At 37.5% G+C, this 26,177-nt stretch overlaps 2 protein-coding genes and 1 non-coding gene across 3 annotated transcripts; 1 reads left to right on the top strand and 2 right to left on the bottom strand.

Annotated features, from left to right (window-relative positions):
• Nucleotides 1-13,992: 13,992 nt before the first annotated feature.
• TRNAE-CUC (transfer RNA glutamic acid (anticodon CUC)) lies at nucleotides 13,993-14,065 on the bottom strand. The gene has a single exon. It is a non-coding gene; the product is annotated as a tRNA-Glu (tRNA).
• LOC136231373 (acyl-coenzyme A thioesterase 2, chloroplastic) lies at nucleotides 14,008-17,033 on the top strand. The gene is made up of 4 exons (XM_066020728.1): nucleotides 14,008-14,675; nucleotides 14,815-14,992; nucleotides 15,966-16,564; nucleotides 16,661-17,033. Exons 1-4 carry the CDS (start codon nucleotides 14,295-14,297, stop codon nucleotides 16,823-16,825), a joined length of 1,323 nt encoding a protein of 440 aa, XP_065876800.1. The 5' UTR covers nucleotides 14,008-14,294; the 3' UTR covers nucleotides 16,826-17,033.
• Nucleotides 17,034-17,076: 43 nt separating this feature from the next.
• On the bottom strand, nucleotides 17,077-21,929 carry LOC136231372 (formin-like protein 1). Its single transcript, XM_066020727.1, has 4 exons — nucleotides 19,731-21,929; nucleotides 19,421-19,620; nucleotides 18,526-18,770; nucleotides 17,077-18,142 (listed from the first exon to the last, which is right to left on the bottom strand). Exons 1-4 carry the CDS (start codon nucleotides 21,785-21,787, stop codon nucleotides 17,345-17,347), a joined length of 3,300 nt encoding a protein of 1,099 aa, XP_065876799.1. The 5' UTR covers nucleotides 21,788-21,929; the 3' UTR covers nucleotides 17,077-17,344.
• Nucleotides 21,930-26,177: the final 4,248 nt, after the last annotated feature.

Genomic DNA, 26,177 nt, shown 5'->3' on the forward strand with positions numbered 1-26,177 from the left:
ACTCCAACAAAAGGGCGGGAATCCAGGTTGGGAAGGATTGGCTCCAGGACCCCCGCGGAAGGGAATGAGTAGTGGGACAAGGTTCAAACAGGTCAGGATGGTTCATCAAATGTGCAAAAAGATAAAGGTACTCCGAAGGAGGTCGATGATGTAATTACTCTAGACCTAAAGTGACAACATATTGTAGCAGGATGCATGAAAGTGGATTTGAATTGTACCGATCAGTCAAAAAAAGGAGGAGGAGCGAGACCTGAGAGTCAGGCCCACTATAGGTCATGATTATCTTAAGCTGGAACTGTCAAGGATTGGCCAACCCTCGGACAGTTAGTGTCCTATGAGACTTGGTTCGGGCCTATAAGCTAATGTTTCTATTTCCCATAAAGACAATGGCTAAAAGGGAGAAGGTTGTGAGGATTGGTATAAGTTTGGGCTTTGAGGGCTCAGTGATGATAAACACGCGGGGCGTGGAGGAGGATTGTCTCTTTTCTAGAAGAGTGGTGTTTCTATTTCAATTAATTCTACCTCTGCTAATTTATTAATGTCACGATGTCCCTACACCAATTGGCTCCCTAGAGACTGACTGGCTTTCATGGGTACCTCGAGCGAAGCAAGAGATGGGGGTCATGGGATTTTCTTCGCTCGCTAAAAAATAGAAGAAATATGGCATGGTGTTGTACTGGGGATTTCAATGATATACTCAATCATTCGGAGAAAAAAGTGGGCAATCGACATCCCAATTGGCTCTTGGAAGGTTTTCAACAGGCAGTAGAGGACTACGAGCTATCTAGCTTGCATATAAGGGATCATAAATTTACATGGGAAGTTAGTAAGGGCTCAGAAAGATGGATAGAAGAACGACTAGATACAACACTAGTCAACCAGCGATGGAAGGAAAATGTTCCAGAATGCTGCTTTGCGTAACATTGTCACGCTCATATCATTTGACACTGATACTAAAGTTTCAAGTTTGGGTCAGAAGTAATTATGACAAACGGTTTCGCATCCAGAACTTTTGGTTACTAGAGGAGAGTTGCGGCTCAGTGGTTCTATTGGGGTTTAGTGTCCTATAGACAATTGTTCTAGGATATAAACTAAATATGAATGAACTGTTCTTTATGTCATTTGTTTTAATAAGATATGGTTTCATAACTATATAAAGGCAACCCTTTTTAAAGAACTAAATAAGTCTAATAAAAGGAAATCCCTAAGTTTGTTTAAAGTGATTGTAAAGTGTTCATACAAGCATGAAGTGAGACGAAACTTTATGATAAACTAATAAACTTAAAACCACCCCAAGTCAAGTAATATGTTTAGGATTGACATATCACTGTTGAGACTTGCATGTAACAATATCTTCTGTCAAGACAGAGAGCTGATCTCACAAGCTTCAGATATACAGATAATCTGGACAGTTGCATGGATCCAATGAAAGGGAGTTCGTTAGGATTGGGGACCCGACTTGAGATAACAGGATGGGTAGATTCATCCTTGTCACATGTTCATCTCATTGGTATTAATAGGTATAAGTAATCCTCAGACTCAAAGGAATGTTAATTGGTGATTCTGGATTATGGAATATGATGCTTTGATCCTGTTGTAACACGATCCATAACAGAGATGACTCTGGGGTGTGAACGGCAGACGTTGGGTATCACAGGAAGTAATTGCAGGATAATTATACATTGGATTGAGCATTTGTCACTCCCGATAAATGGGAGATACGTCCAAGGATCGCTTGTGGAAGACTTGACTTTAAATCCTTGCAAGGTGATAGCTTAAGACTTGAAATACAGATTTCACTTAACCTATCTAATTGGAGTTGACTCGGCCTGTACAAGTAAAACGAACGTCTCGCTATATGTGACTTGACATTATCCATAGTCATAAGATTCAGTTCAAGGATGTAGTTGATAAAGGATCGAATTATACTGTAACTAATACGGAAAGGTCAACGACAGAATCAACCTGTCTTCTTATAGCTCTGGGGGAATGTTTCGGATTTGCTAATCACATTTTGCGCACTCATTTCGTTATGCAAAGATTAAATATAATTCTGAGAAAATTAATTTAATAGTTGCATACGGCTAGAAGCAATAAGAACCTAATGGGTCACACATAAGACTTGGAGCCCAAAAGAGAAACAGATGTTAATTAATTGATGGAAGCCCAACTGAGTCCACTAAGGCCCAGTAAATGAGGGGGGCGATTTTATGTAGTAAAATACATAAATAATTAATTTGATTTTTAAACAATTCTAATTAGATTATAATTGTGAATTAAATTAATTAAAGGATAAACAAGTTAGGAAGTTTAATGAGATTAAATTGTTCCTATTATTATCCTATAAGGTTATTATTATTATCTTTATATTTAAGATATAATTGTAAATAATAAATAAGAATTATATTCCGAATTAAATTCTTATTTAGTAACCTAATTCTATCTAACTAGGGTTTAGATGCAAGAGAATATAAATACCCCCCTACATGAAATTTTCGAGATATACATACACAACCCGAGAGAGAGAATTTCGACCCACAGTATTGAGGACGAGATTATCCACCGCTTCCTTCCGCTCAATTGATTTTCATCTCTTTCTCTTATTCCTTGATCTTGTGTTGATTTATTAGAGACAATCTATTCTTGATTGTTTTATACGGTTGATATCTAACTTGATTTTGGATTATGTTTTTGTCTTGTGCTCGGGAACTCGAAGTAAGAGTTGTGGGCACTTCGATTGCAACAGTAGATAGAACATCAAAAGGTATTTCCTTCTATCCCTCTTTATATGAAATAACGATTAACGGATCTTGGGTTAATGGAAAAAGGTTAAAATTTTTATATTTCCGCAGCCAAACGTTTGCCTATTTTCCTTCAGTGGTATCCGAGCCTGCGTTAAATCCGTTATTTCATATATGAAAATTTAGAAGTTTTTCAATCGGATTGAATAAATATTTATAGTTAGGTTAATTAACAAAACTATTTTGATTAATTAGTTCTAAAGATAAAAAAGTTTTAATTAATTGTTAATTAAAATAGTTTATGCATATGTTCCTAATTATTTTGGTTGATAATCATTATAACAAAATCTATTAGTTTTATAGTTAGATTGATAAAAGTTAATTTTATTGATTCTAAAGATAAAACGGAAAATCTATAATAGGTTTTCTTATTTTCTGAAAATCGTTTTAAAACCGTTTTAAAACTGATATATATATATATAATTATAAAAAAATGGACAGCAGCTCGAGTCGCGCCTCACGGCGCAACCCGGCCTGTCCTGCGGTTGCTGCCTCGCGGCAGCAACCGCGGAGCGGCGGGGCCAGGCGCAGTAGGGCTGCTGCCAAACGGCAGCAGTCGCGTCCTCAGGCCCGTCCCGAAACCCACGTATTTTCAAATAGTTTTAAATATAGTTATATATATATATATATATATGTGTGTGTGTTTCAGAAATTAATAGTTTTCTGTTTTGATTATCGAATGAATGAATTTATTTAAAAGTTTGTTTTACCTATTTGTAAATCAAAAGTATTAAATGAATTGAAATCAAAATAATTGGGACATGCATAAATAAAGTTTTGTATAGTTGTATTAATCTAAAAGGTTAATATAGAAGATACGAAACTATTAGAATTAAAATTGGATGAAAGTTAATTGATGAGTTAATGTGATTAACCTAAATATTACATAAAGTATTTTATGTAATCAACCAATTAAATTTATTTAATTGAGTCTATGCATGTTTGGAGTTATGGACATATTTGGACCCTCTTTTTAAGTCTTTTGGTATTTTTGAAATAGGGTATGCGAGTCCTGCCTTTCTACTATCTATTATAATTTCTCCTCTCATCTAATTCCCTTCAAGTTAATTGAAGTTTTCTTTAGTAGTATAGAAATTAATATGTAATTTCAAGGCGCCATGGAGAAGACGGAGGACCTAAAGAGAAATATGTAATAGTTAGTATTTCCCTAGGTTTGGCCTTTTATTCCGTCTCTGGCTCGACGGAATAATTTAGATGATATGTCCATAACACCAATGTATGTGTCTGATGTATGCTAAAGCAAATCAAGACTAAGTTAGATTATGAGACTTAAAATAAAAATCCCTCACTAATTAAAAGTTAAGTAAATAAGCAAGTTATTAAAATCGGTTGCCCCTCCCTAATATTATAATTCAGCCGGCAGTACTGGAGGCCTTTGGGTTATTGAGCAAACTCAAGCTCGGGGTCTTATGGTAACACATGAATTATTAAAAATCATCTTTTCATGAATATGGGGTAATACTTAAATCAGATTATGATAATTGGATGAGCAAACTCATGTTATCATAAACTAATGGGCAATATGGTTGGGATTAATATGAATAGCATATTAGTTACTAATGTGCTTATTAACCCAATAACCTAGGAATCACATCAAAGATGTGAATGATTACATGAATCTACCTAACAAATGAGACTAGCTTGTTGAGCAAACTCAAGGTAAAATCTCAGGAGTTAGGATCCTAGCTCACTAAAGGATTTGTGAAATTCTTCGAATTAATATGGAGGGCTATTAATTTGGCAAAATAGTGGGAGCAATCTAAAATGAATTAAAAGACCTATAATTTTATATTGATGTATTTTAAAGCAAATGAATAACGTACGTTTACTCTTTCTCACTCTCAGGTTTAAATTAAAACACTCCTAAAATCATGACTAAAACCAATCTGCAAAATATACTTACCGATAACAAGTTGAACGGTTCAAACTTCACCGACTGGTTTCGTAACCTCAAAATCATTTTGAAGTTCGATAAGATAGGGTATGTACTTGATACAACGATACCCCCTATCCCAGCTGATGATGCTCCCATCGAAGAGATTGATGCGTACCAGAAGCACAAAGCTGATGACGATCATGCGGGATGCATCATACTTGCATCGATGACACCGGAACTGCAAAGGCAACATGAGGAAATGGATGCCTATTCCATCATCATGCACCTAAAGGAATTGTTTGGGAAACAGATCAGGTGCGAACGCTATGAGATATCAAAATTGCTATATCGTTGCAGGATGCAAGAGGGCACATCTGTGATGACACATTGTGTCAAAATGATTGGCTATATTACCAAACTTTCTAGTATTGGATTCGTGATGGATAACGAACTAAGCATAGACTTAATTCTTCAATCCCTCCTAGAGAGTTATTCACAGTTTATCATGAACTACCAGATGAATGACTTGCAAACCTCTCTTGAAGAGCTTGCAAATATGCTCAAGTCAGTTGAGCCCAATATGAAGAAAGACAAGGCAATACCGGCTCTTGTCATAGAGGGATCAAAGAAGAGGAAGGGGAATTTTCCCAATCCTAAACATCCCAAGAAAGGCAAGAGGGCCATGCCCACTAGAGCTAAGGGAAAGGAAGTGAAGAAGCCCAAAGGAGAGTGCCACTTCTGTGGTAAAGACGGGCATTGGAGAAGGAACTGCAAGGAGTACCTAGCCTCCCTTAAGAAGGGAAAAGATGGTGCTTCAACATCTGGTATGTTTTATATTGAAATAAATACAATTTCACAGTCTGAATCTTGGGTACTTGATACCGGATGCGGATCTCATATTTGTACAAATATGCAGGAACTAAATCGGACTAAGGAATTGAAGAAAGGAAGCATAAACTTGCGAGTAGGAAATGGAGCAAGAGTTGTCGCCCTCGTTGTTGGAGATTATGCTTTAAGTTTGCCCTCTGGGCTTGTAATAGAATTAGGGAACTGTTTGTATGTTCCAGAAATGTCCAGAAACATTATTTCTATTAGCCGTCTTGTTGACGACGGTTTTCATATTTCAATAAAAGACAAACATTGCGAGTTTTATAGAGATGGGATTTTCTATTTTTCAGGAATATCACAAAATGGGATTTATGTGCTAGATGACAAAATTTCTGTATTTGCAATTGATACCAAAAGACATAAGCTAGATAATTCGACTTACTTGTGGCATTGTCGTTTAGGCCATATAAACAAAAGACGCATGCTTAAGCTACACCAAGATGGGCTTATAGATTCAATTGATTCTGAATCATTGGAAACATGTGAAGCATGTTTAAAAGGTAAAATGACAAAGACACCCTTTAGCAATAAAGGTGAGCGTGAATCAGACACTCTAGGATTAATACATTCAGATGTATGCGGTCCTATATCAGTCCAAGCGAGAGGAGGATTCGGATACTTCATAAGCTTCATAGACAACCATTCCAGATATGGTTATGTTTACTTAATGAAGCACAAGTCCGAAGCTTTTGAGAAATTCAAATGCTTCAAGAATGAAGTGGAAAATCAATTAGGAACGAAAATAAAGATACTTCGATCCGATCGAGGTGGCGAATATCTTTCAGATGATTTTCTGAATTATCTAACTGAATGTGGGTTATGCTCACAATGGACACCTCCCTATACACCACAACACAATGGTGTATCCAAAAGGAGGAACCATACCTTACTAGATATGGTACGATCTATTATGAGCATAGCATTACTTCCAAAGACATTCTGGGGCTATGCCTTAGAAACTGCCCTCTTCACCCTAAATCGAGTACCAACTAAAACCGCTAGTTCCACACCATATGAATTGTTCGTTGATAGGAAACCCACATTCTCATTCATGAGAGTATGGGGTTGTTCAGCATTTGTCAAACGCATAGCGTCAGACAACCTAGATTCTAAATCTGATAAGTGTTTCTTCATTGGATACCCTAAGGAAACTGTGGGGTATTACTTCTATCATCCAGATGATCAGAAAGTAATAGTATCCAAGCACGCAACCTTCTTGGAGAAAGAGTTTCTCGAAGAAACAGAAAAGGGAAGCATGATTGAACTTGATGAAGTTCAAGAACAAGAAACACCGACTGAAACAACAGAGGCGGTTGAGGAACCCGAAACAGTCCCATTAGATGAGACTCAAGTGCCACCCATTCGTAGATCACAAAGAGTTCGTGAACTCCCAATTAGATATGGTTTTCTAGTAGGAGATGATGATGAGGTTCCCGTGTTAGACGACAAACCCGAAAACTACGAAGAGGCTCTTACTAGTCCAGATTCTAAAGCATGGCTCGAGGCCATGGGTTCTGAAATGGATTCCATGTACACCAACCAAGTTTGGACTTTGGTTGATCCACACGAAGGGATAAAACCCATTGGGTGCAGGTGGATCTTCAAAAAGAAGACTGACATGGATGGAAAGGTTAGCACCTACAAAGCTAGGTTAGTTGCGAAAGGATATCGTCCGAAACAAGGTATTGATTATGACGAAACTTTCTCTCCTGTGGCTATGTCCAAATCAATCAGAATAATGCTCGCTATTGCCGCTCACTACGATTACGAGATTTGGCAAATGGATGTGAAAACAGCTTTCCTAAATGGAAACCTGCTTGAGGATGTATATATGATGCAACCTGAAGGTTTCATATCAAATGATGCAAACAAGGTTTGCAAACTTTAGAGATCCATTTATGGACTCAAGCAAGCATCAAGAAGCTGGAACAAGCGTTTTGACGAAACCATAAAACAATTTGGTTTCGAACAGAATTGTGATGAAGCTTGCATTTACAAGAAAGCAAGTGGGAGCTCAGTAGCATTTCTAATATTATATGTGGACGATATATTATTAATGGGAAATGACATAGCTCTACTACAGTCGGTAAAAGTATGGTTATCAGGTAACTTATCCATGAAAGACCTTGGTGAAGCAGCTTATATACTTGGTATAAAGATCTACAGAGATAGATCAAGAAGACTGCTTGGTCTTTCACAGGCTACATACATTGAAAAGGTGCTAAAGCGGTTTAGCATGCTTGAATCGAAACGAGGTAACTTACCCATGGTACATGGAGTAAAGTTAAGCAATCATTAATGTCCTAAAACCAAAGATGATAAGAAGCGCATGGTTGTAATCTCGTACGCCAGTGCAATCGGTTCGATTATGTATGCTATGCTTTGCACTAGACCTGACGTAGCGTTTGCGTTAAGTATAACGAGTCGTTATCAAGGTAATCCGGGAGACGAGCACTGGAGTGCCGTCAAGAACATTCTTAAGTACTTGAGAAGGACTAAAGACATGTTCCTAGTGTACGGAGAAGGGGATCTGAAAACAGAAGGATTTTCAGACGCCAGTCATCTCACAGATGAGAACGATTTTAGATCCCAATCAGGATACCTGTTTATCTTGAATGGGGGCGCGGTCAGTTGGAAGAGTTCCAAGCAGGGAAGCGTAGCTTTCTCTACGACCGAGTCAGAGTACATCGCTGCTGCACAAGCATCCAAGGAATCAGTTTGGATTAAGAAGTTCATTACTGAACTTGGTGTGGTGCCTGACACTGTAAATCCCATTACACTGTACTGTGATAACAATGGAGCCATTGCGCAAGCAAAGGAACCACGGTCTCACAATGCATCCAAGCATTACCTAAAGCGATACCACATTGTAAGAGAGATTGTGGTAAGAGGAGATGTGAGAATAGAAAGAGTACCTACTGAGGACAACGTTGCAGATCCGTTGACAAAGCCCTTAACCCAGAAAGTACATGATCGTCATCTAACTTCTACTGGGATAAGTTGTAGAAACAATTCGCTTTAGTCCAAGTGGGAGTATGTTGGGGTTTAGTGTTCTATAGACAATTGTTCTAGGATATAAACTAAATATGAATGAAGTGTTCTTTATGTCATTTGTTTTAATAAGATATGGTTTCATAACTATATAAAGGCAACCCCTTTTAAAGAACTAAATAAGTCTAATAAAAGGAAATCCCTAAGTTTGTTTAAAGTGATTGTAAAGTGTTCATACAAGCATGAAGTGAGACGAAACTTTATGATAAACTAATAAACTTAAAACCACCCCAAGTCAAGTAATATGTTTAGGATTGACATATCACTGTTGAGACTTGCATGTAACAATGTCTTCTATCAAGACAGAGAGCTGATCTCACAAGCTTCATATATATAGATAATCTGGACAGTTGCATGGATCCAATGAAAGGGAGTTCGTTAGGATTGGGGACCCGACTTGAGATAACAGGATGGGTAGATTCATCCTTGTCACCTGTTCATCTCATTGGTATTAATAGGTATAAGTAATCCTCAGACTCAAAGGAATGTTAATTGGTGATTCTGGATTATGGAATATGATGCTTTGATCCTGTTGTAACACGATCCATAACAGAGATGACTCTGGGATGTGAGCGGCAGACGTTGGGTATCACAGGAAGTAATTGCAGGATAATTATACATTGGATTGAGCATTTGTTACTCCCGATAAATGGGAGATACGTCTAAGGATCGCTTGTGGAAGACTTGACTCTAAATCCTTGCAAGGTGATAGCTTAAGACTTGAAATACAGATTTCACTTAACCTATCTTATTGGAGTTGACTCGGCCTGTACAAGTAAAATGAACGTCTCGCTATATGTGACTTGACATTATCCATAGTCATAAGATTCAGTTCAAGGATGTAGTTGATAAAGGATCGAATTATACTGTAACTAATACGGAAAGGTCAACGACAGAATCAACTTGTCTTCTTATAGCTCTGGGGGAATGTTTCGGATTTGCTAATCACATTTCGCGCACTCATTCCGTTATGCAAAGATTAAATATAATTCTGAGAAAATTAATTTAATAGTTGCATACGGCTAGAAGCAATAAGAACCTAATGGGTCACACATAAGACTTGGAGCCCAAAAGAGAAACAGATGTTAATTAATTGATGGAAGCCCAACTGAGTCCACTAAGGCCCAGTAAATGAGGGGGGCGATTTTATGTAGTAAAATACATAAATAATTAATTTGATTTTTAAACAATTCTAATTAGATTATAATTGTGAATTAAATTAATTAAAGGATAAACAAGTTAGGAAGTTTAATGAGATTAAATTGCTCCTATTATTATCCTATAAGGTTATTATTATTATCTTTATATTTAAGATATAATTGTAAATAATAAATAAGAATTATATTCCGAATTAAATTCTTATTCAGTAACCTAATTCTATCTAACTAGGGTTTAGATACAAGAGAATATAAATACCCCCTACATGTAATTTTCGAGATATACATACACAAACCCGGGAGAGAGAATTTTGACTCACAGTATTGAGGACGAGATTATCCACCGCTTCCTTCCGTTCAATTGATTTTTATCTCTTTCTTTTATTCCTTGATCTTGTGTTGATTTATTAGAGACAATCTATTCTTGATTGTTTTATACGGTTGATATCTAACTTGATTTTGGATTGTGTTTTTGTCTTGTGCTCGGGAACTCGAAGTAAGAGTTGTGGGCACTTCGATTGCAACAGTAGATAGAACATCAAAAGGTATTTCCTTCTATCCCTCTTTATATGAAATAACGATTAACGGATCTTGGGTTAATGGAAAAAGGTTAAAAAATTTATATTTCCGCTGCCAAACGTTTGCCTATTTTCCTTCAGGTTCAGACAGTATCTCGGGTAAAATTACTCATTGTTGTTCTATGCTTAGGAATTGGAGCAACTTGTTGGCTGGTAATTTCAGCAGGTCCCTGGTTGGAATTCATGCTGAGCTAGAAGGGCTTCGGGGAAAGATAGATCCGTATAGTATGAATTTGTATAGTGCATTGTCTAACAAATATAGCAGCACCGTCCGCCAACAATCAGAGTTTTGGAGTCAAAGGGCGAAGCTGTTTTGGCTTCGAGATGGCGATTGTAATTCTAAATACTTTCACACGTAAGATTGATCTCGGCATCATAATGATACATATCGAGCCCTACATAATTCTAGAGGAGAATGGTAGGAATAGGATCACGGACTGGAGGATTTATTATCTAATTATTTCTCAGACATTTTCATGAGCTCATGATGTCAAGCGGATGATATTATCGCATACGTAACGGCTAGAGTGTCTGAGGCAAACTGCTTAATGTTAATGGTTCCTTTTGATGAGGAGGAGGTGAATGATTTTACCAACACTTTTGGAGTATTGTGGGCCCTAATATGACATCGTCTTGCCTCTGTATCTTTAATACCTCTCGCATTCCACCTAACTTGAAATATACGAGTATCATATTGATCCCGAAGAAGAAAGATGTTGAGGTAGTCATTGATCTCTGCCCAATTTCATTATGTAATGTACTGTTCAAAATTATTTCAAAAATGTTGGCTCATAGGCTGAAGAGGGTACTGCCATCTATAATTTTTCAAAGCCAAAGTGCTTTTCTCCCGGGAGGGTTAATAACTGACAATATCATTGTGGCATATGAGGCGATTCACAAACCCAAGGGACTTGGATAGGGTAAATATGGTTTGGCTGCATTTAAGCTTGATATGAGTAAAGCGTATGACATGGTTGAATGGGGCTTCTTGCATGCAATGATTCAGGCTCAAGGTTTTCCAGCCAGGTGGGTTGAATGGTTGATGATGGGAGTGGTCTCGGTAAAGTACATAATTACCCAAGGCATGAAGGAAATCAGGCATATCATACCGTCTCGGGGACTAAGACAACGAGACCCATTGTTTCCTTTTCTTTTTATAATCTGTGTTGAAGGCCTCTCTACTCTTTTTCTTGCTCAGGAGCGAGTAGGACGAATACACGACTGTCAGATTACACGAACAGCACCAAAGGTATCTCATCTGTTTTTCGCTGATGACTGTATGCTATTCTTTAGGCCGGACCTTTTAGAGCAATGACTGTTCAAGCGTGTCTACGCTCATATGAGGTAGCATCGGGTCAGCAGGTTAATTTTTAGAAATCAGCAGTTATGTTTAATAAAAAAATACATGCTCATCAGCTCGGTAATAAGTGATAGGGGTCTTGGGCGTGATGGAGGCAAGTAATCACGGGCTATATCTGGGGGCATCAATTAAGGTCCGAAGAAGCTAAATGCACATGTTTGGGTAGCTCAAAGATAGAATCAGACATCGGATCACAAATTGGAAAGATAAGTTTTTATCACGAGCGAGGAAGGAGATTCTCATAAAAGCGGTACTTCAACCTATCCCCACTTTTATTATGAGTGTTTTTTTCCTGCCGAAACAGTTCTGTGTCAAGGTTACGAGTATGCTCAGTCGGTTTTGTGGAAGAATCTGAGTAGTAATGGTATGGGAATTTTCTAGATAAATTGGAAGCATCTTTGTACAGCTAAGACGCAGGGTGGCATGGGCTTTCGAGACCTTCGAAGATTTAATATTGCGCTCCTTGCAAAACAAGGATGGAGACTACTCAAACAACCAACCTCGTTGGTGGCTCGTATACTCAAGCAAGGTATTTCCCTAACTCTCAGTTCATTGCGGCTACTACATGCCATAATTCGTCATTCACATGGCGCATCATCTTGCAGGGGCGGGATTTACTAGTACGAGAACTTCGAAAGAAGGTAGGTAACAGGTTGAGCACGAATATTTGGAGTGACTTGTGGTTAACAAATTCTGAGCAACCTTTCCCTGATAGTATCCTGGATTTAACAATAGGTGATGGTAGTGTTAACTCGTTATTAACCGGTGAGGGACGCTGGAATACAGAGGTTTTCTCCACTATTTTTTCTCCAAGAGACCAATAGCTTATTCAATCTATACCACGAAGGGATTTGTCCAATGAGGACGGTTGGTTGTGGCGGATGGAAAGGAATGGGAATTACTCGATACGCAGTGGATAGAGACTGTCAATGGCGGAGTTCACAGCCACTGTTGCCTAGCCATCAATAAAATGGCAGGGGGATATGGAACTTACTGGTGGCGCCAAAAATTAAAAGCTTTATTTGGAGACTAATTTCGCGATGTTTACCCATGATGGCAAACTTGGAATGGCGACACATCTCTTTGGCAAAATTCTGTCTGATTTGTAAAAAGCCGGGAGAAGATGAAATGCATGCCTTCCTATCATGCGGAGTGGTTGTAACGACTTGGGGAAGAATTCTATGGTGATAACAGAATGGGTCACTTCGTCTCTTTCAGTAATGGATGGTGCGGCATTGGGGGAAGTCGCTTGCATTTTATGGGCATTGTGGGGAAATCAGAATCAAGCTATATGGTGAGGCATGTCGGATACACCGAGTCGAATTGTGGAGCTTGCAAAATCAGAGCGAGAAGGTTGGATGGCAGTACAATGTACCGCTGGAAGGAGAAAGAACGTAATAACTAGTGTGGATACCCGATGGCGAAGATCCACTAAAGGAGCGCTGGCATGTAATATAGACGTTGAGATCTTCGCGGAAGAAGGATACAGTTTTTTCGGCTTCTTGATCAGGGACTCAGGCGGAACCTGCTTGTTCACCTCCTATGGTCCAATGGATGGGCTGTATGAACCGATAATTTGAGGCTATTGCGATCCGTGAGGCCCTGTCATGGTTGAAGCTTCGTAATTTCAAAAACATGGAGGTTCGATCGAACGGCATTTCAGTCGTCCAAGCAATCAACAATTCTTCGATTAAGTTTTCATACTTATGTGATGTAATTTCTAATTGTATTTCAATATTGCAAGCATTAGATAATGTCTCAATTTCTTTTGTCAAACGTTCAACAAATTCTGCAGTCCATAGTGTAGCTCCGTCTGTAGTTTCGAGTTCTGTCCGTAGAGTGTGGGAAGGTCCTCTCCGTTTCTTTCCAATATTCGATGCTTCTTAATAAAGTTATTCTTGGATTAAAAAAATCATTCTATTTTTTTTACCTCTTCTTACAAATGTATTTAATAAAAAACAAATTTTGTTTCAAAAAAAATCAAATTTGGTAACTCTTTTTACAAATTCAGAATGTATTTGCCTACTCAACTAATAATACTAAATATGAATTTAAATTACATTTATAAGTGGGGTATACTGAAATTCACAACAACAACGTCAAAATACAAAAGAGAAAATAAAGTTTAATGCAATAGAAAGGAAATGTGATGTTTTGACAAAAACACATTGGATTTTGAAATTCTACATTTACACATGACAAAAACAAATTGAATACGGAAATTCTACATGTATGATGTACACCCGCCAAAATAAAAATATTCCGTTGCCGGAAATCGAACCCGGGTCTTTCGGGTGAGAGCCGAATATCCTAACCGACTAGACTACAACGGATTCTTGCTTAAAGTTTCGTTATTTTGTTAGTGATGAATAGTAAAATACTTGCGAGGTCCGGTCTGCCGACCTACCTGAAAAGTGTAACTGCTATTAACTTCTCTTACCTGTACCATTCCACCCTGTTTTTGGGATTGTGCAATCCCAAGACTGAAAAAGTCCTCTAGGAATCTCTACCTTCTCTGATCAAAATCCACCATTTCCAGATTACCAGAGAATCCCTAGAATTATGGAATACAAATCCTCCTCCCCCAATACTATCCCTGTAGTTTCCACTTTTGCCACTCCCTTCGACAACAATTCTTCCTCTCCGGCCACCGAAACTCGAAAGCCCATTGCTTTATGGCCGGGAATGTACCATTCTCCGGTGACCAATGCTCTCTGGGAAGCAAGGTCCCAGATTTTTGAAAGACTCCTTGACCCACCTAAAGATGCCCCTCCTCAGAGTGAATTACTCACCAAAACCCCAAATCAGAGTCGCACAAGCATCCTCTACAATTTCTCTTCTGACTATATACTTAGAGAGCAGTACAGGGATCCCTGTAATGAGGTCAGAATCGGAAAATTGCTTGAAGATCTTGATGCTTTAGCTGGCACCATTTCAGTCAAGGTACCTTCCTTTTCCCCTTTGTCAATTAAGCAATTCTAAATCTGATTATTTGAATTGTGTGTCATGAATTTTCATTTTGTAATGTTTTTGTTCTTAATGGTTTTGGCTATTATTGATGGAATTTGTGTTGTATATTTAGCATTGTTCGGATGATGATTGCACAACAAGGCCACTCTTGCTGGTTACTGCTTCCGTAGACAAGATTGTTTTGAAGAAGCCAATCTCTGTTGACAATGATCTCAAAATAGTTGGTTCTGTTATATGGGTTGGGAGGTCATCAATTGAAATTCAACTTGAAGTCATTCAATTCATTCAAGGTATTTCAATTTGCATTTAGTTTGGAAATATGGCAAAGCTTGTCTCTCATCTAATGGGGTCAAGCTTTCTAGTTGTATTATGTTATCAAAATTGTAATTTTGCACCAACAAGTTCTTGGCTTGAGTAGTTAAGAAATGTCTCAGTTTGAGTATTCTGAATGATAGAAACAGTTGTTGGGAGAGTTTTAAGCGATTGAGGATGGTTTGTGGTTCGAAATTGAATTTAACCGGATGGGGAAAACCCGAAAGGAATTGTAATGCTGCTGAAATACCTCTTACATATTCATTCCATGAGAACTGACATATTGATTCAACCACATTTTTGCCACCTTAACTTGTTTAAAATAACCTTTTAGCCATCTCAACTTCCTCAAAATGATCTTTTTCCCCACCACAACCTGCTTAAAACATTTCCGCCATGTCAACTTGTTTAAACGCCACTGGCGTGTAGAGTGTGCGGTGCCAGTACCACCACATCAGAATTAAGGGGTTAACCATGACAGTTTAAGCCAGTTGAGGTAGCAGAAATGTCATTTTGAATGTTTAGGAGAGACATTAAGCATTTGGGTGCAGTGGAAATATCCATCCTGATGCTTAATCCCCAAAAAAATCTGTAATTTTTAACATTCATCCATGAACTCCCAAGTATTTTGTTCTGAAGCTGCCGCTACAATGAACCAAAAGCTAACAGGTTAATTAGATATTATTGTCATTCTCAAAACATCTGCTAGTGCTGTTCCATGGATTTAGCTCATTTCTACTTCATTCAAGATTGAAATTTCTCAGTTTAGAGGACTTTTTAGAAATGAAAAAGGTTGAACTTTATAATTATGGATTTTGTGGATCATATTGAAGCCTTAATTTCTTTCTTCCTAAAATTGCAGTCACTTTTGAGTTTTGACAAATTTGTTGTTTTCTCATGTCATCTGAGTTTACGTTTATCAAGTGTAAAAATTTAATGAATGTTTTGCAGAGGGCCCTGATGCTTCTAGCTCAGTAGTTCTGACAGCAAATTTCATATTTGTGGCCCGTGACTCAAAGACTGGGAAAGCTGCTCCAGTCAACCGGCTATCACCTGAAACTGAACAAGAGAAGTTACGTTATGAAGAAGCTGAAGCTAGGAGTAATCTAAGGAAAAAAAAAGGAGTGCAAGAGAGAAGGGGGTGTGAGAATGGTGAGTTCAATAGACTGCAAGCATTGTTGGCCGAGGGGCGGATTTTCTGTGACATGCCAGCATTGGCTGACAGAAATAGCATTCTTATGAGGGATACACGGCTTGAAAACTCTTTGATTTGCCAGCCACAGCAAAGAAACATTCATGGTCGAATATTCGGAGGGTTTTTAATGCATCGGGCATTCGAATTGGCTTTTTCAACTACCTATGCATTTGCTGGATTGGTTCCCTACTTTTTAGAAGTTGATCATGTTGATTTCTTAAGACCAGTTGATGTTGGAGACTTCCTGCGTTTGAAGTCATGTGTTCTTTACACAGAACTTGAAAACCCAGAACAACCTCTAATTAACATTGAAGTTGTTGCTCATGTTACTAGGCCCGAGCTTAGATTAAGTGAGGTAAACCTTGAGCCATCGACTTTCCAGAAGTTCGTTCTTGTCTTGTGTATTCCCTAACTATCTTTTTGATGTCTGTGTATGTTGTGTTTAAAACAGGTTTCAAATACATTTTACTTCACGTTTACTGTACGTCCTGAGGCAAAAGCCGCGAATGGATTAAGGATTCGCAATGTGGTTCCAGCAACAGAGGAGGAAGCTCATCGAGTCCTGGAACGCATGGATGCAGAGACCTTGCGCTCTAATAAACGCATACAAAACTAACAATACGTGTTTTACTATGCAAGATTGCCATAGAAGACACCCAACCTTTCTATTTAAATAAATATAGATTTAGTATCAAAGTTGTATGAGATAATCTTGTCATGGGGTTATGTTTCTCAGTCAGGGGAAATGTAAGTTAAACTAATTCCAAAATTATCAGTTGTTTAATGTAAGTTACTACAATGGAAAAACAGAATTTCTTTTTTTTTTTTTTTTTTTGATAAAGAAAAACAGAATTTCTGGATATAGAATGAAAATTACTAAATTAATTCTTCTATAATAATTAATAGCTATAATCAATGTTTTTTGACAGGCTCAATAATATTCAGTCTTATTTCCTTCTAAAGACCTAGTATACTATCTATAAGGAGAAAAGGCAATCTGAAAACTTTATACAAAATTTGGAAAAGAGAATAAATTACAAGAATCAGGCATGAAGGCAAGCCTATTCAAATCCCAGCCTGTCCTAACCAACCTGAGGCAATTTCTTGGCAAAAAGTCAACCTGCTTCCACAAATACTAAGGAGGTGCTTTCTCATCATCTGATGAACTGTACTGCTTCCTTGTGCTAGGTGCGAAGAGACCCGGTGGCAGTGTCGGATTTATTGGAACTGGAAATTTATGTGCAGAACTAACTATGGTTCGCTCATTTATCATTCCAACTTCTTTGCAGACTCGATTGAGGACACCGAGAAAATCCCTTACCACCATGAATATTCTGAAAGGGTGAGCTTCTTCCTTTGATGAATTCCCATGGAAGTACTCTGTGATTTCCTTTACCAGAGACAAAGCGACACTTTCATGGGCTTGAATCCTTATGATATCCTCCTCGGCCGTTCTCATGAACCTTTTCATTGCATCTGAAAACTTATGGCTGGTATCATCCAACCCTATTGATTCAATTAATCGGACTACCTCATTTATATTCTCAATGCCTTTGGAAAGTTTGGATACATCATTGCTAAGCACATCAGAGTCCATTGCAGCTGCTTTCTTCACATTTGCCAGCTCTGAACTCAGACCAGAAACAACTTCCAGACCAAGTTTCCTGCACTTGATATCGTCACTTGAATTTTGGGCGTGGTTGGAACCTGTAAGGCGTGCGCCTTCAGTTCTTATAATTTCCTGGACAACAAAGTGCAAAAGCGTGGTCTTTCCATCTGTACCCTTGACATCAACAAGCTTGAGAAGCGTGTCGAGCTTGAATGCTTGAGCATCACCACGATTAGTCCCCACATTCATACGATTCCCTGTTTTAAGGACTGCTTCTAGAAGTTTCATAAACATCCTACTACTTCTGAGTTCCTCACAGGCAGCCTGTAAAGGGTGAAGTGAGTGAAAAATGTTGAGGGACAAGTAAATAAGATCCACAAACATTATGAAGCAGCATAACATATAGTAAAGATGGGATTTCCTTCCCCTCTCCACACTCTCATCCATGGATGTACTAGTTGAAATACCAAATTGAAGTAATATTTAACATGCACGTGCTGGATATATGGTTATTTGTATTTTTGATAAGCAATGATTAAGAAATTATTCCAACAATAACATTATTAAGCGCTAACCGAAGTTGCTTAAAGCATTTTAGAAGGAACAAAATGGTTACTGTATATTAAATTAAGTTTGTGGAAGCTTCAAGTTCAAAGACCATCAACTCGTTAGCACAAGAAAGCATGGAGCAAGAGAAAAGACTTTACCTCGAGAGTGTCGTACGACCTTTTGAGGTACTCAACCTCAGACTCAAAATTAGTAATGTAAAGCATCGCATCAACTCTCTTAAAGGCAAAAGGCACATCAAGTACAGCCTTGAGGAATTTCTCAGGATGACCAAGTTTTGTTGGCGCATCATCTTTATATTCCTTTAATTTACGCTCTTCTTCTTTGCTAGGAGCCATTTTCAACAAATTTTCTAGAAGTTCAGTTCCAAGTGTCTCAGCATTGCCTGCATTTATGTGAAAACTTTTTTCAGTGCAGGTCTATGAGTCACAAGTAAACTTGGAGCAAAGGACTACCATGTGAAATGTAGGTGCATCAAAATGATTACAAATTCAAATAGAAATAAACATCTGCTGAAGTTTCTTTTATTCAGGAGATGTTTCAACTGTGCCATTCAACCAATCATTGGTATACCTCTAGTGCAGTAATGACAGCAATTTATGGCATCAAAGTTGGACACTATTGAAATGAAGTACAGCAATTAAAATAGATATCAACATGGAAGAGAATTATTTAAGACTAATGTGTTCGGTATTAAAGTTACTCTATACGGAGCCATCAGCTCACTGGCTGTATGGGAGATCAAAGGTTCAAGTCTTTTAAAAAATAAATATGTAACTCTCAGACTCTTATAAAAGCATAACATTCAGTCAATTAAAAAAAAAAAACTACCCTATACTGTTAATATGTGATTAGGCAACCATAAGTTGCTGCAGATTAATAAGATAAGCCCAAAAAGGAGAAACAGGTTGTATTCAAGCACGCCTAATATGATACATTTCAAGATCCAACACATTAAATGAACCAAATAGCATCAAAATATGTTGGGACCAGATACATTGCCATCTAAAAGATCAAAAGCAAACAAATAATTACCTTCTAAAAGGGCTTCGCATACTTCCTCAATTGTCACATGAAGTGCCCTAAGCAAAATTGCTATATTTTGTGCCTTCTTGGGATCAAGTACCCTGTTCTCTTGGTTTCGTGATGGAATAATTGAACATGGTTTTGTCTGGTTTGGCTTTGAATTAGGAGTGTTTACAACAAACAAACTTTCCATCATCTCCTCATTCAATCTGCAAGTTAACCAATACTAAAATTGTGAACAGGACATATAGATGCAACCAATAAAATAAAGGCATTGCAATACATAGGTAACACTAATATAGATGATTCAGTATCTTACTTAAAGGAGCTTGACCTCAGCTGATCCCAAACCATTTCACGATCAGAGCTTGCTCTAACTTTATCCCAATGTAAGGGCTTCAACTTTGGCTTTAGAATCTCGTCAACGTCATCGATTGCTTTAGAACTTGGTGGCAAATCGATTGGAGATACAAGAGGTGCTTCCTTCAGTACAAAAGGCCTAGAAGGCGGCATAAGCACTGGAGGCTTGGATATGGACTGATCTCTCGGTGTTGATGCACCTCGAAGGTCCCATTGTTTTCGTTGTGGGACTGGTTGTGTTGGCCGGGAGTTTCTTTGAAGTTGCTGAGGAGGTGGCGGTGGTGGTGGTGGTGGTGGTGGGGTAACTGAATTAGCCTGCTGTAAAACACTGCTAATTCTAGCATTTAGACCAAACCCAGTCGTTATTGGCATTGAATCTGGCTTCCTTTCAAAAACTCTACTTGGGGATGAAGATGCTGAAGAAACTGAAGAAGAACTCTTACTCTGATCAGAAACATGAGAAATTACAGGATATACAAGTGGATTCTTGTCGAAAACAATTCCTGGTGAACTCGAAGACGAACATGACAATGGAGACCGAGCATTTCGATCCAAATCAATTGATATCATTGGAGATGGAATCTTCTCCGGAATTCTATCTGGTGATGTAGAAGCAGAACACAGATATGGTGAACTAACATCTCGAACCAATAAAGCATTTGATATTCTAGGAGAAGCAATCGGCGATTTCGTGAAACTTCTGTCAGGCGATGTAGAAACAGATGATAGTGATGGGGAATGCATATTTTGATCCGAAATTTTGAATATCTTTGCTGGTGACAGCGATGGAGATCGCACATTTCGATCCAACTCATTCAATATTAGCGGGGATGAACCTGCGCTTTTCTTCGAACTCATTTCGGGCGATGAAGAAGCTGAAGATTGTGATGAAGACTGCACATTTCGCTCCAAATTAAACAATATTCTCGGCGATTCATCTGGAGATGAGGCGGACAAAGACGGCGATGGAGATTTTCTCTCGTTACGGAGAGGCATTAGTGGTGGAGATGAAAATGGAGGAGTAGCCTGAACAACATTAGATTCCGGCGACTTCGGTCGTGGACTCGAACTTCCCGGCGGGGAAATACTGAGCGATTGAGAGCGATCAGGAGAGCCTGAAGTAGAAGTCGAGCAAGAGCTGGAGGTGCTGCTTGCTGCATCAAAATCCTCAACACCTACTGCCCCAAATGTTCTTCTAGAGCCGGATCCCGTTTCACTCGAACTCTCTTTACCTCCCAAAGACCCTCTCGGCGAGTAAAATTCCTCTTCATCCTCTGCAGTAGACCCCATGTCCCCATTTCCAAAATTCAGCCTAGAACTCTGCCTGTTAAGTGGTGGGAGAGGGAGAAGCTCCGGCGAATCCAATTTCCTAGGATCCGACCCAACAATGGTATTCTCGTGATGATTAGAAGTGTCGTCTAAGCTGCAAGAATTAACCACAGTACCCAGATAGAGAAACTCAGAGCTAGAAGAAGTAGTTCTCGTTCTTAGCTTTTGACTATGAGTAGAAGCATTTCTCCCATCCACATTTGCCGCACATAACCTGTTACTATTATCTGATCTATAAGTCTTATCCTCGGAGAATCCAGGGTCACGGGCGAGACGACGGCGGCGGCCATAGTAAAAGACAAGAAAAGCCAAGACAGCAATAGCAGAAACAACAGCAGAAATAGCAGCAGCGAGAAGTTTCTGAGATTTGGGTTTGGAGGCAGGGGACTGAGGAAGAATGAGAGAGGAAATATTAGCAGGAAAAGAAGCAAAAGAAGCAGGAGAAGGAGGAGGAGGGGGAGAAGAGGGAAAAGAAGGGAAAAAAGGAGACTGATTAGGAGGAGAAATGGAATTGGAAAAGGGGATTTTAGGAGGAGTAGAAGGGGAAGGAGGGGAAGGAGAAGGTGGAGCAGAAGGAGGAATGGCGTCTAAAGGAACAAAAGGCTGATGAAGAATCCGACGATTGTGAGAGGCGGAGGAAGATAAGAGGAAGAAGAGGAAGAAAAAGAAGAAGGATGAGGCGGGCATTGTTGTTTGTTAGAGAGAAGAAGGAGATTTGGGAATAAATCAAAGTAAAAATCAAAACTTTAGAGCAGGAAAAGAATGGAGAAAGGAGGAGGAGGAACAAACATAGAAAGAAGCATACAGCTAAGATTCTGCTGGTGCTGATACTCTCTCTCTCTCTTTGTTACCTACTGTTACTACTCACTTATATAGTCTTACTTCATTCTTTTGATTTCACACTACACTTTTGCCTTTTTTCCCTATATTTTATATACAGATTTAAATTGCAAAATTCAATAAAATCATAGTCAAATAAATTTTATTTTTTTCTACAAATTGTTTAAAAGATTAATAACTCAATATAAGGTTTTACTGAATTGTATAATTTGAATTTGGTCTTCTAATTCCAAACTCTAATTAAAAAAACATTAATGCTTTGAAACGCCTATAGAAGAATTCATGAAGGTTCGGATGAATTGCATAATTGGAATTTGGTTCAGTGATAAGTTGAAACGTTCATATAAGAATCAATGAAGGTTTGAATAAATTTTATAATTTGAATTTGGTTATGTTTAATTTGGAACCGCAAGTTTAAAAAAAAGACTTTAATGTTTAATAATGTTTTAATGATATAAGGGAAAATTACAAAACTAGGTCAAATGGGAGGCCCATTTACATATTTAACTCATTTACTAATCCTATTACATATCTAGACTGATTTTGTGTGACTTTCTCATAATACCCTCAATATTTACGCGCGGCTCACTCTATCCCGTCTGACTTCGCATATTCGACCATATGCGAAGCCTGCGAAGCCTGCGAAGCTGATGTTTGTATTTACTTAATGAATTTAGTTCGCATATGCGAAGCCTGCGAAGCTGAAGTTTGTTTTGCTTGATGAATTTAGTTCGCATATGCGAATGCTGGATATGACTTGAAGCTAATTCGCGAAGTGGTATATAATAAAAAATGGCAAACAACAACGGATTCTAACATTAAAATCATAACATTATCAAAATTTACAAGAAGATTACCACAATAACAACATTCAAATCATAACATTATCAAAATTTACAACAAAATTGCCACAATAACAAAATTCAAATCATAACATTATCAAAATTTACAACAAGATTGCCCCAATGAACTCTCCTAACGAATCATTTCAAAGTGAACTTAACTAATCTGGTACCAATCTTGAAACGGATGAGTAATTTTGGTGGGCACCCCAGACCTTTTGGGATGGACGTGTCCCACGGTGCACACCAAGATTACTCATCTGATTCAAGATTGGTACCAGATTAAGTTAGGTCCACTTTGAAGATTGGCATCATGGGATGGACGTGTCCCATGGTGCACCTCAAGGTTGACAAAACCTCTCCTAACCAACCACTTTAGGAGTGAATGTGTCAGTCTTGGGGAAGTTCATCCCTATACAGGAAGGAAAATCATCTCCCCTGCAGCCCAGTACGCCGCCTTCCAGAAAGGGATATTACGTATTCAACCATCTACAGAAAAAATTAATCGTGTTAGGCAGGGAAAAAGACGATTTTGGCTTCGCGAAATGAAGATTAGCGAAGCATGCGAATGTAAATGTGCAGGGTTTTACTTCGCATATCGATGCTTTCGCGAAGTCTGCGAGGTCAGAAACGTGACTATCTACGTCGCATATCGATGCTTTCGTGAAGTCTGCGAGGTCTGAAACGTGAGGATCTATTCGCAGACTTCGCGAACTAATCGATTCGCGAGGTAGATCCATACGTTTCAGACACTTTCTCTTCGCATATCTTCGCGAAATCAACGATTAACAAAGTAGATCGTCACTTTCCAGGCTCGTTCTCTTCGCAAAGCTTAGCGAAACCATCGATTGCGAAGTGAATTCATGAAAAAAATGCAGAAAAAAAACAGATACTTACATTTTTCGTCCCTTTCACCCCCAAAAGCGACAATAACAATATGATAACATGGGAAGAACAAAGGAAATAACATAGAAAATCATTTCTTTGATGGTAACAAGAAGAAAGAAACCAAGTAACGAACAGGAAGATGAAAAACCATGGCTTCGTTTTCTAGGGTTGGGAAGTTGCAGAATCAAGAGATGAAGAGAGGAAAAAGAGAAATTCATTGTGATTTTGACTAAATGGTGCAGATTTCGTGCAATTTAAAGGAAAAAAGGAAGATCAAAAGTCTTGAAATCATTAATGCAGGAGCTAACTTTTCGCATAACCAATGAGATAGGGGGAGCGGCGATTCGCGAGTGGTGGAAGTGGGAAGGTTAGGGGTATTATGGGAAAGTCACACAAAATCAGTCTAGATATGTAGTAGGATTAGTAAATGGGTTAAATATGTAAATGGACCTCCCATTTAACCCAGTTTTATAATTTTCCCAAAATATAAAGTAAAGAATAAAAATAATTATCTTAAAAAAAATGGTGAAACACAAATATTTGTGTATTAACATATACCTTATATTGATGCTTGCTTCAATATTTGAAATTACAAATCAATTTTGTTTTGTTAAGAAAAATATTAATTTTGTTTCTATATGGATAGTAAAACATGGATAATATGTAACTACAAAATAATGAGGAACGTCTTAGCGGGGTTAAACCCCAAAGAGAGGGTTATTTATAAAAATTATTCTCAAGTTAGTAATAATTGAGAAATAATTCTATTAAATGCGTTGTTTTTAATTTTGTAGTTAAAAATAACTTCATCGTAATGGTGCAAAAGACAATATTTTAAACCACAAAGTTAAAACAGTCCATTCAAAAAATTATTTCACAACTATTACTAGATTAACAATAATTTCTTTAATTGATCCCTTTTTAAGGTTAAATCGGTCTTAACGTCCATATTAATAAGGGTCCAAAACAATTATATATGCACGCAGGAATCTATTAATTTTTTCGTCTTTTCATTTTTCACTTTTCTCATTTACTTTGTTACCTTCAAATTTTTTTCTTCTTCATAGTGTTAAAATAAATTGGTGGATTTTGTAATTATAAAAACATTAAAATTAAATATTTCTTTTTTGGTGGTATATATTGATAAATATTTCGTATTTTTAACCTAGTTATGTAAAAAGATTAAAAATAATTATTTATCTTTCAAGCCTTCTGATATAAATTTAGCATTATGACTTTTACAGTGTACAGTGAATTTAGCTTCTATGCAGAAAACAATACATTCTCAAATATAACATTTACAAGTTGGTGCAATTTCAAGTCTAGTTGATAAAAAATGGATTTTTTTTCATTGACATAAAATGTGCAATTCCAAACCATATTAAATGACCAAAAAAATGAAGGTTGGTGTGAGATCAAATTATGAAATTACACATAAAAAAAACCTCATTTTCATCAATTAAACTTGAAATTGTATCAAGTGATAAATGTTAAACTTAAGATTGTATTATTTTGTGTGTGAATGGATGTTAATCGCTCTCTCTTAATAACCATATAGCTAAATTTATACATTCTTTTTTTTAAATATACATAAAGGTAAAGAATTTATTAGTCAAATAATCCTTTTCACAAAAGTTCATATACATATACAAAAATTCTCTTAGAATACTCTAGTTGTTCATATACACAGTGGCGGAACCAGGACCCCGGGTGACTCGGGGCTCAAACATATCAGTAAAAAAAAATCAAAACGTAAAAAAAAATCGAAATTAACTGTGCAGTTGGCGGTAAATTTTATCATTTTTAGCCTCCAACGCATTAAAACTATAAAAATGTTATCATTTTTTTAGAAACTAGCATTGAACTATAAAAATAAATAAAAACTTTTTAAAAAAAAAAAGGTCGAAGGGAGTCGAACATAAGACCTCTCAAATAAAAATAAGCATCTTTAACCATCTTATCTACCTTTAAACATTGAAATAGTACTACATAGAGTCAATATAATTCTCTCCAAAATATTACCAGACACCATTGCTAAAAAAAAATTTCTCAATTCTCGGGCCGCCTGCCGGGGCTCGAGCCATGTTGAGCGATTTCCGCAAGTGCACGGTTTCGCTTGTAGTAATAAAAAGATATCAATCCCACAGGGAACGTTTTTCAACAAAAGCTTATTTAAATGTAGTTTGAAAACGACTTAAGGTTTATAAAAAAAAATAGATAATCGTTATTTGAAATTGGTTTTGGAATTGACAGAATAAGAATTATGCTAGAATATGTAGGATGTTAGAAATAAATTCTGTTTTGAATATGAATTACAAAACAGAAACGTTTAGTGTTTAAAATAAGAGAATAATTGTGTTTGTTTACATTAAGTAAAGAAAACAACTTTAAACTTTGTATAAACTATAAAAGTGTAATAACGTAAACTCCTTCAATTAAAAGGCTTTGAACCGCAGACAATCTTCCTACGGTCGGGATAGATTGCTACCTTAACCAAATTAATTCTC

The sequence above is a fragment of the Euphorbia lathyris genome, chromosome 5 (genome assembly GCF_963576675.1).
Source record: "Euphorbia lathyris chromosome 5, ddEupLath1.1, whole genome shotgun sequence".
Taxonomy (NCBI): Eukaryota; Viridiplantae; Streptophyta; class Magnoliopsida; order Malpighiales; family Euphorbiaceae; genus Euphorbia; species Euphorbia lathyris.

Coding starts and splice junctions, on each gene's coding strand:
- LOC136231373 (XM_066020728.1), top strand. CDS start 14,295: ATGGAATACAAATCCTCCTCCCCCAATACTATCCCTGTAGTTTCCACT. Junction 14,993..15,965: donor AGTCATTCAATTCATTCAAG/GTATTTCAATTT, acceptor AATGTTTTGCAG/AGGGCCCTGATGCTTCTAGC. Junction 16,565..16,660: donor CCGAGCTTAGATTAAGTGAG/GTAAACCTTGAG, acceptor TGTTTAAAACAG/GTTTCAAATACATTTTACTT.
- LOC136231372 (XM_066020727.1), bottom strand. CDS start 21,787: ATGCCCGCCTCATCCTTCTTCTTTTTCTTCCTCTTCTTCCTCTTATCT. Junction 18,771..19,420: donor ATGCGAAGCCCTTTTAGAAG/GTAATTATTTGT, acceptor ACATAAATGCAG/GCAATGCTGAGACACTTGGA. Junction 18,143..18,525: donor GGTCGTACGACACTCTCGAG/GTAAAGTCTTTT, acceptor CACCCTTTACAG/GCTGCCTGTGAGGAACTCAG.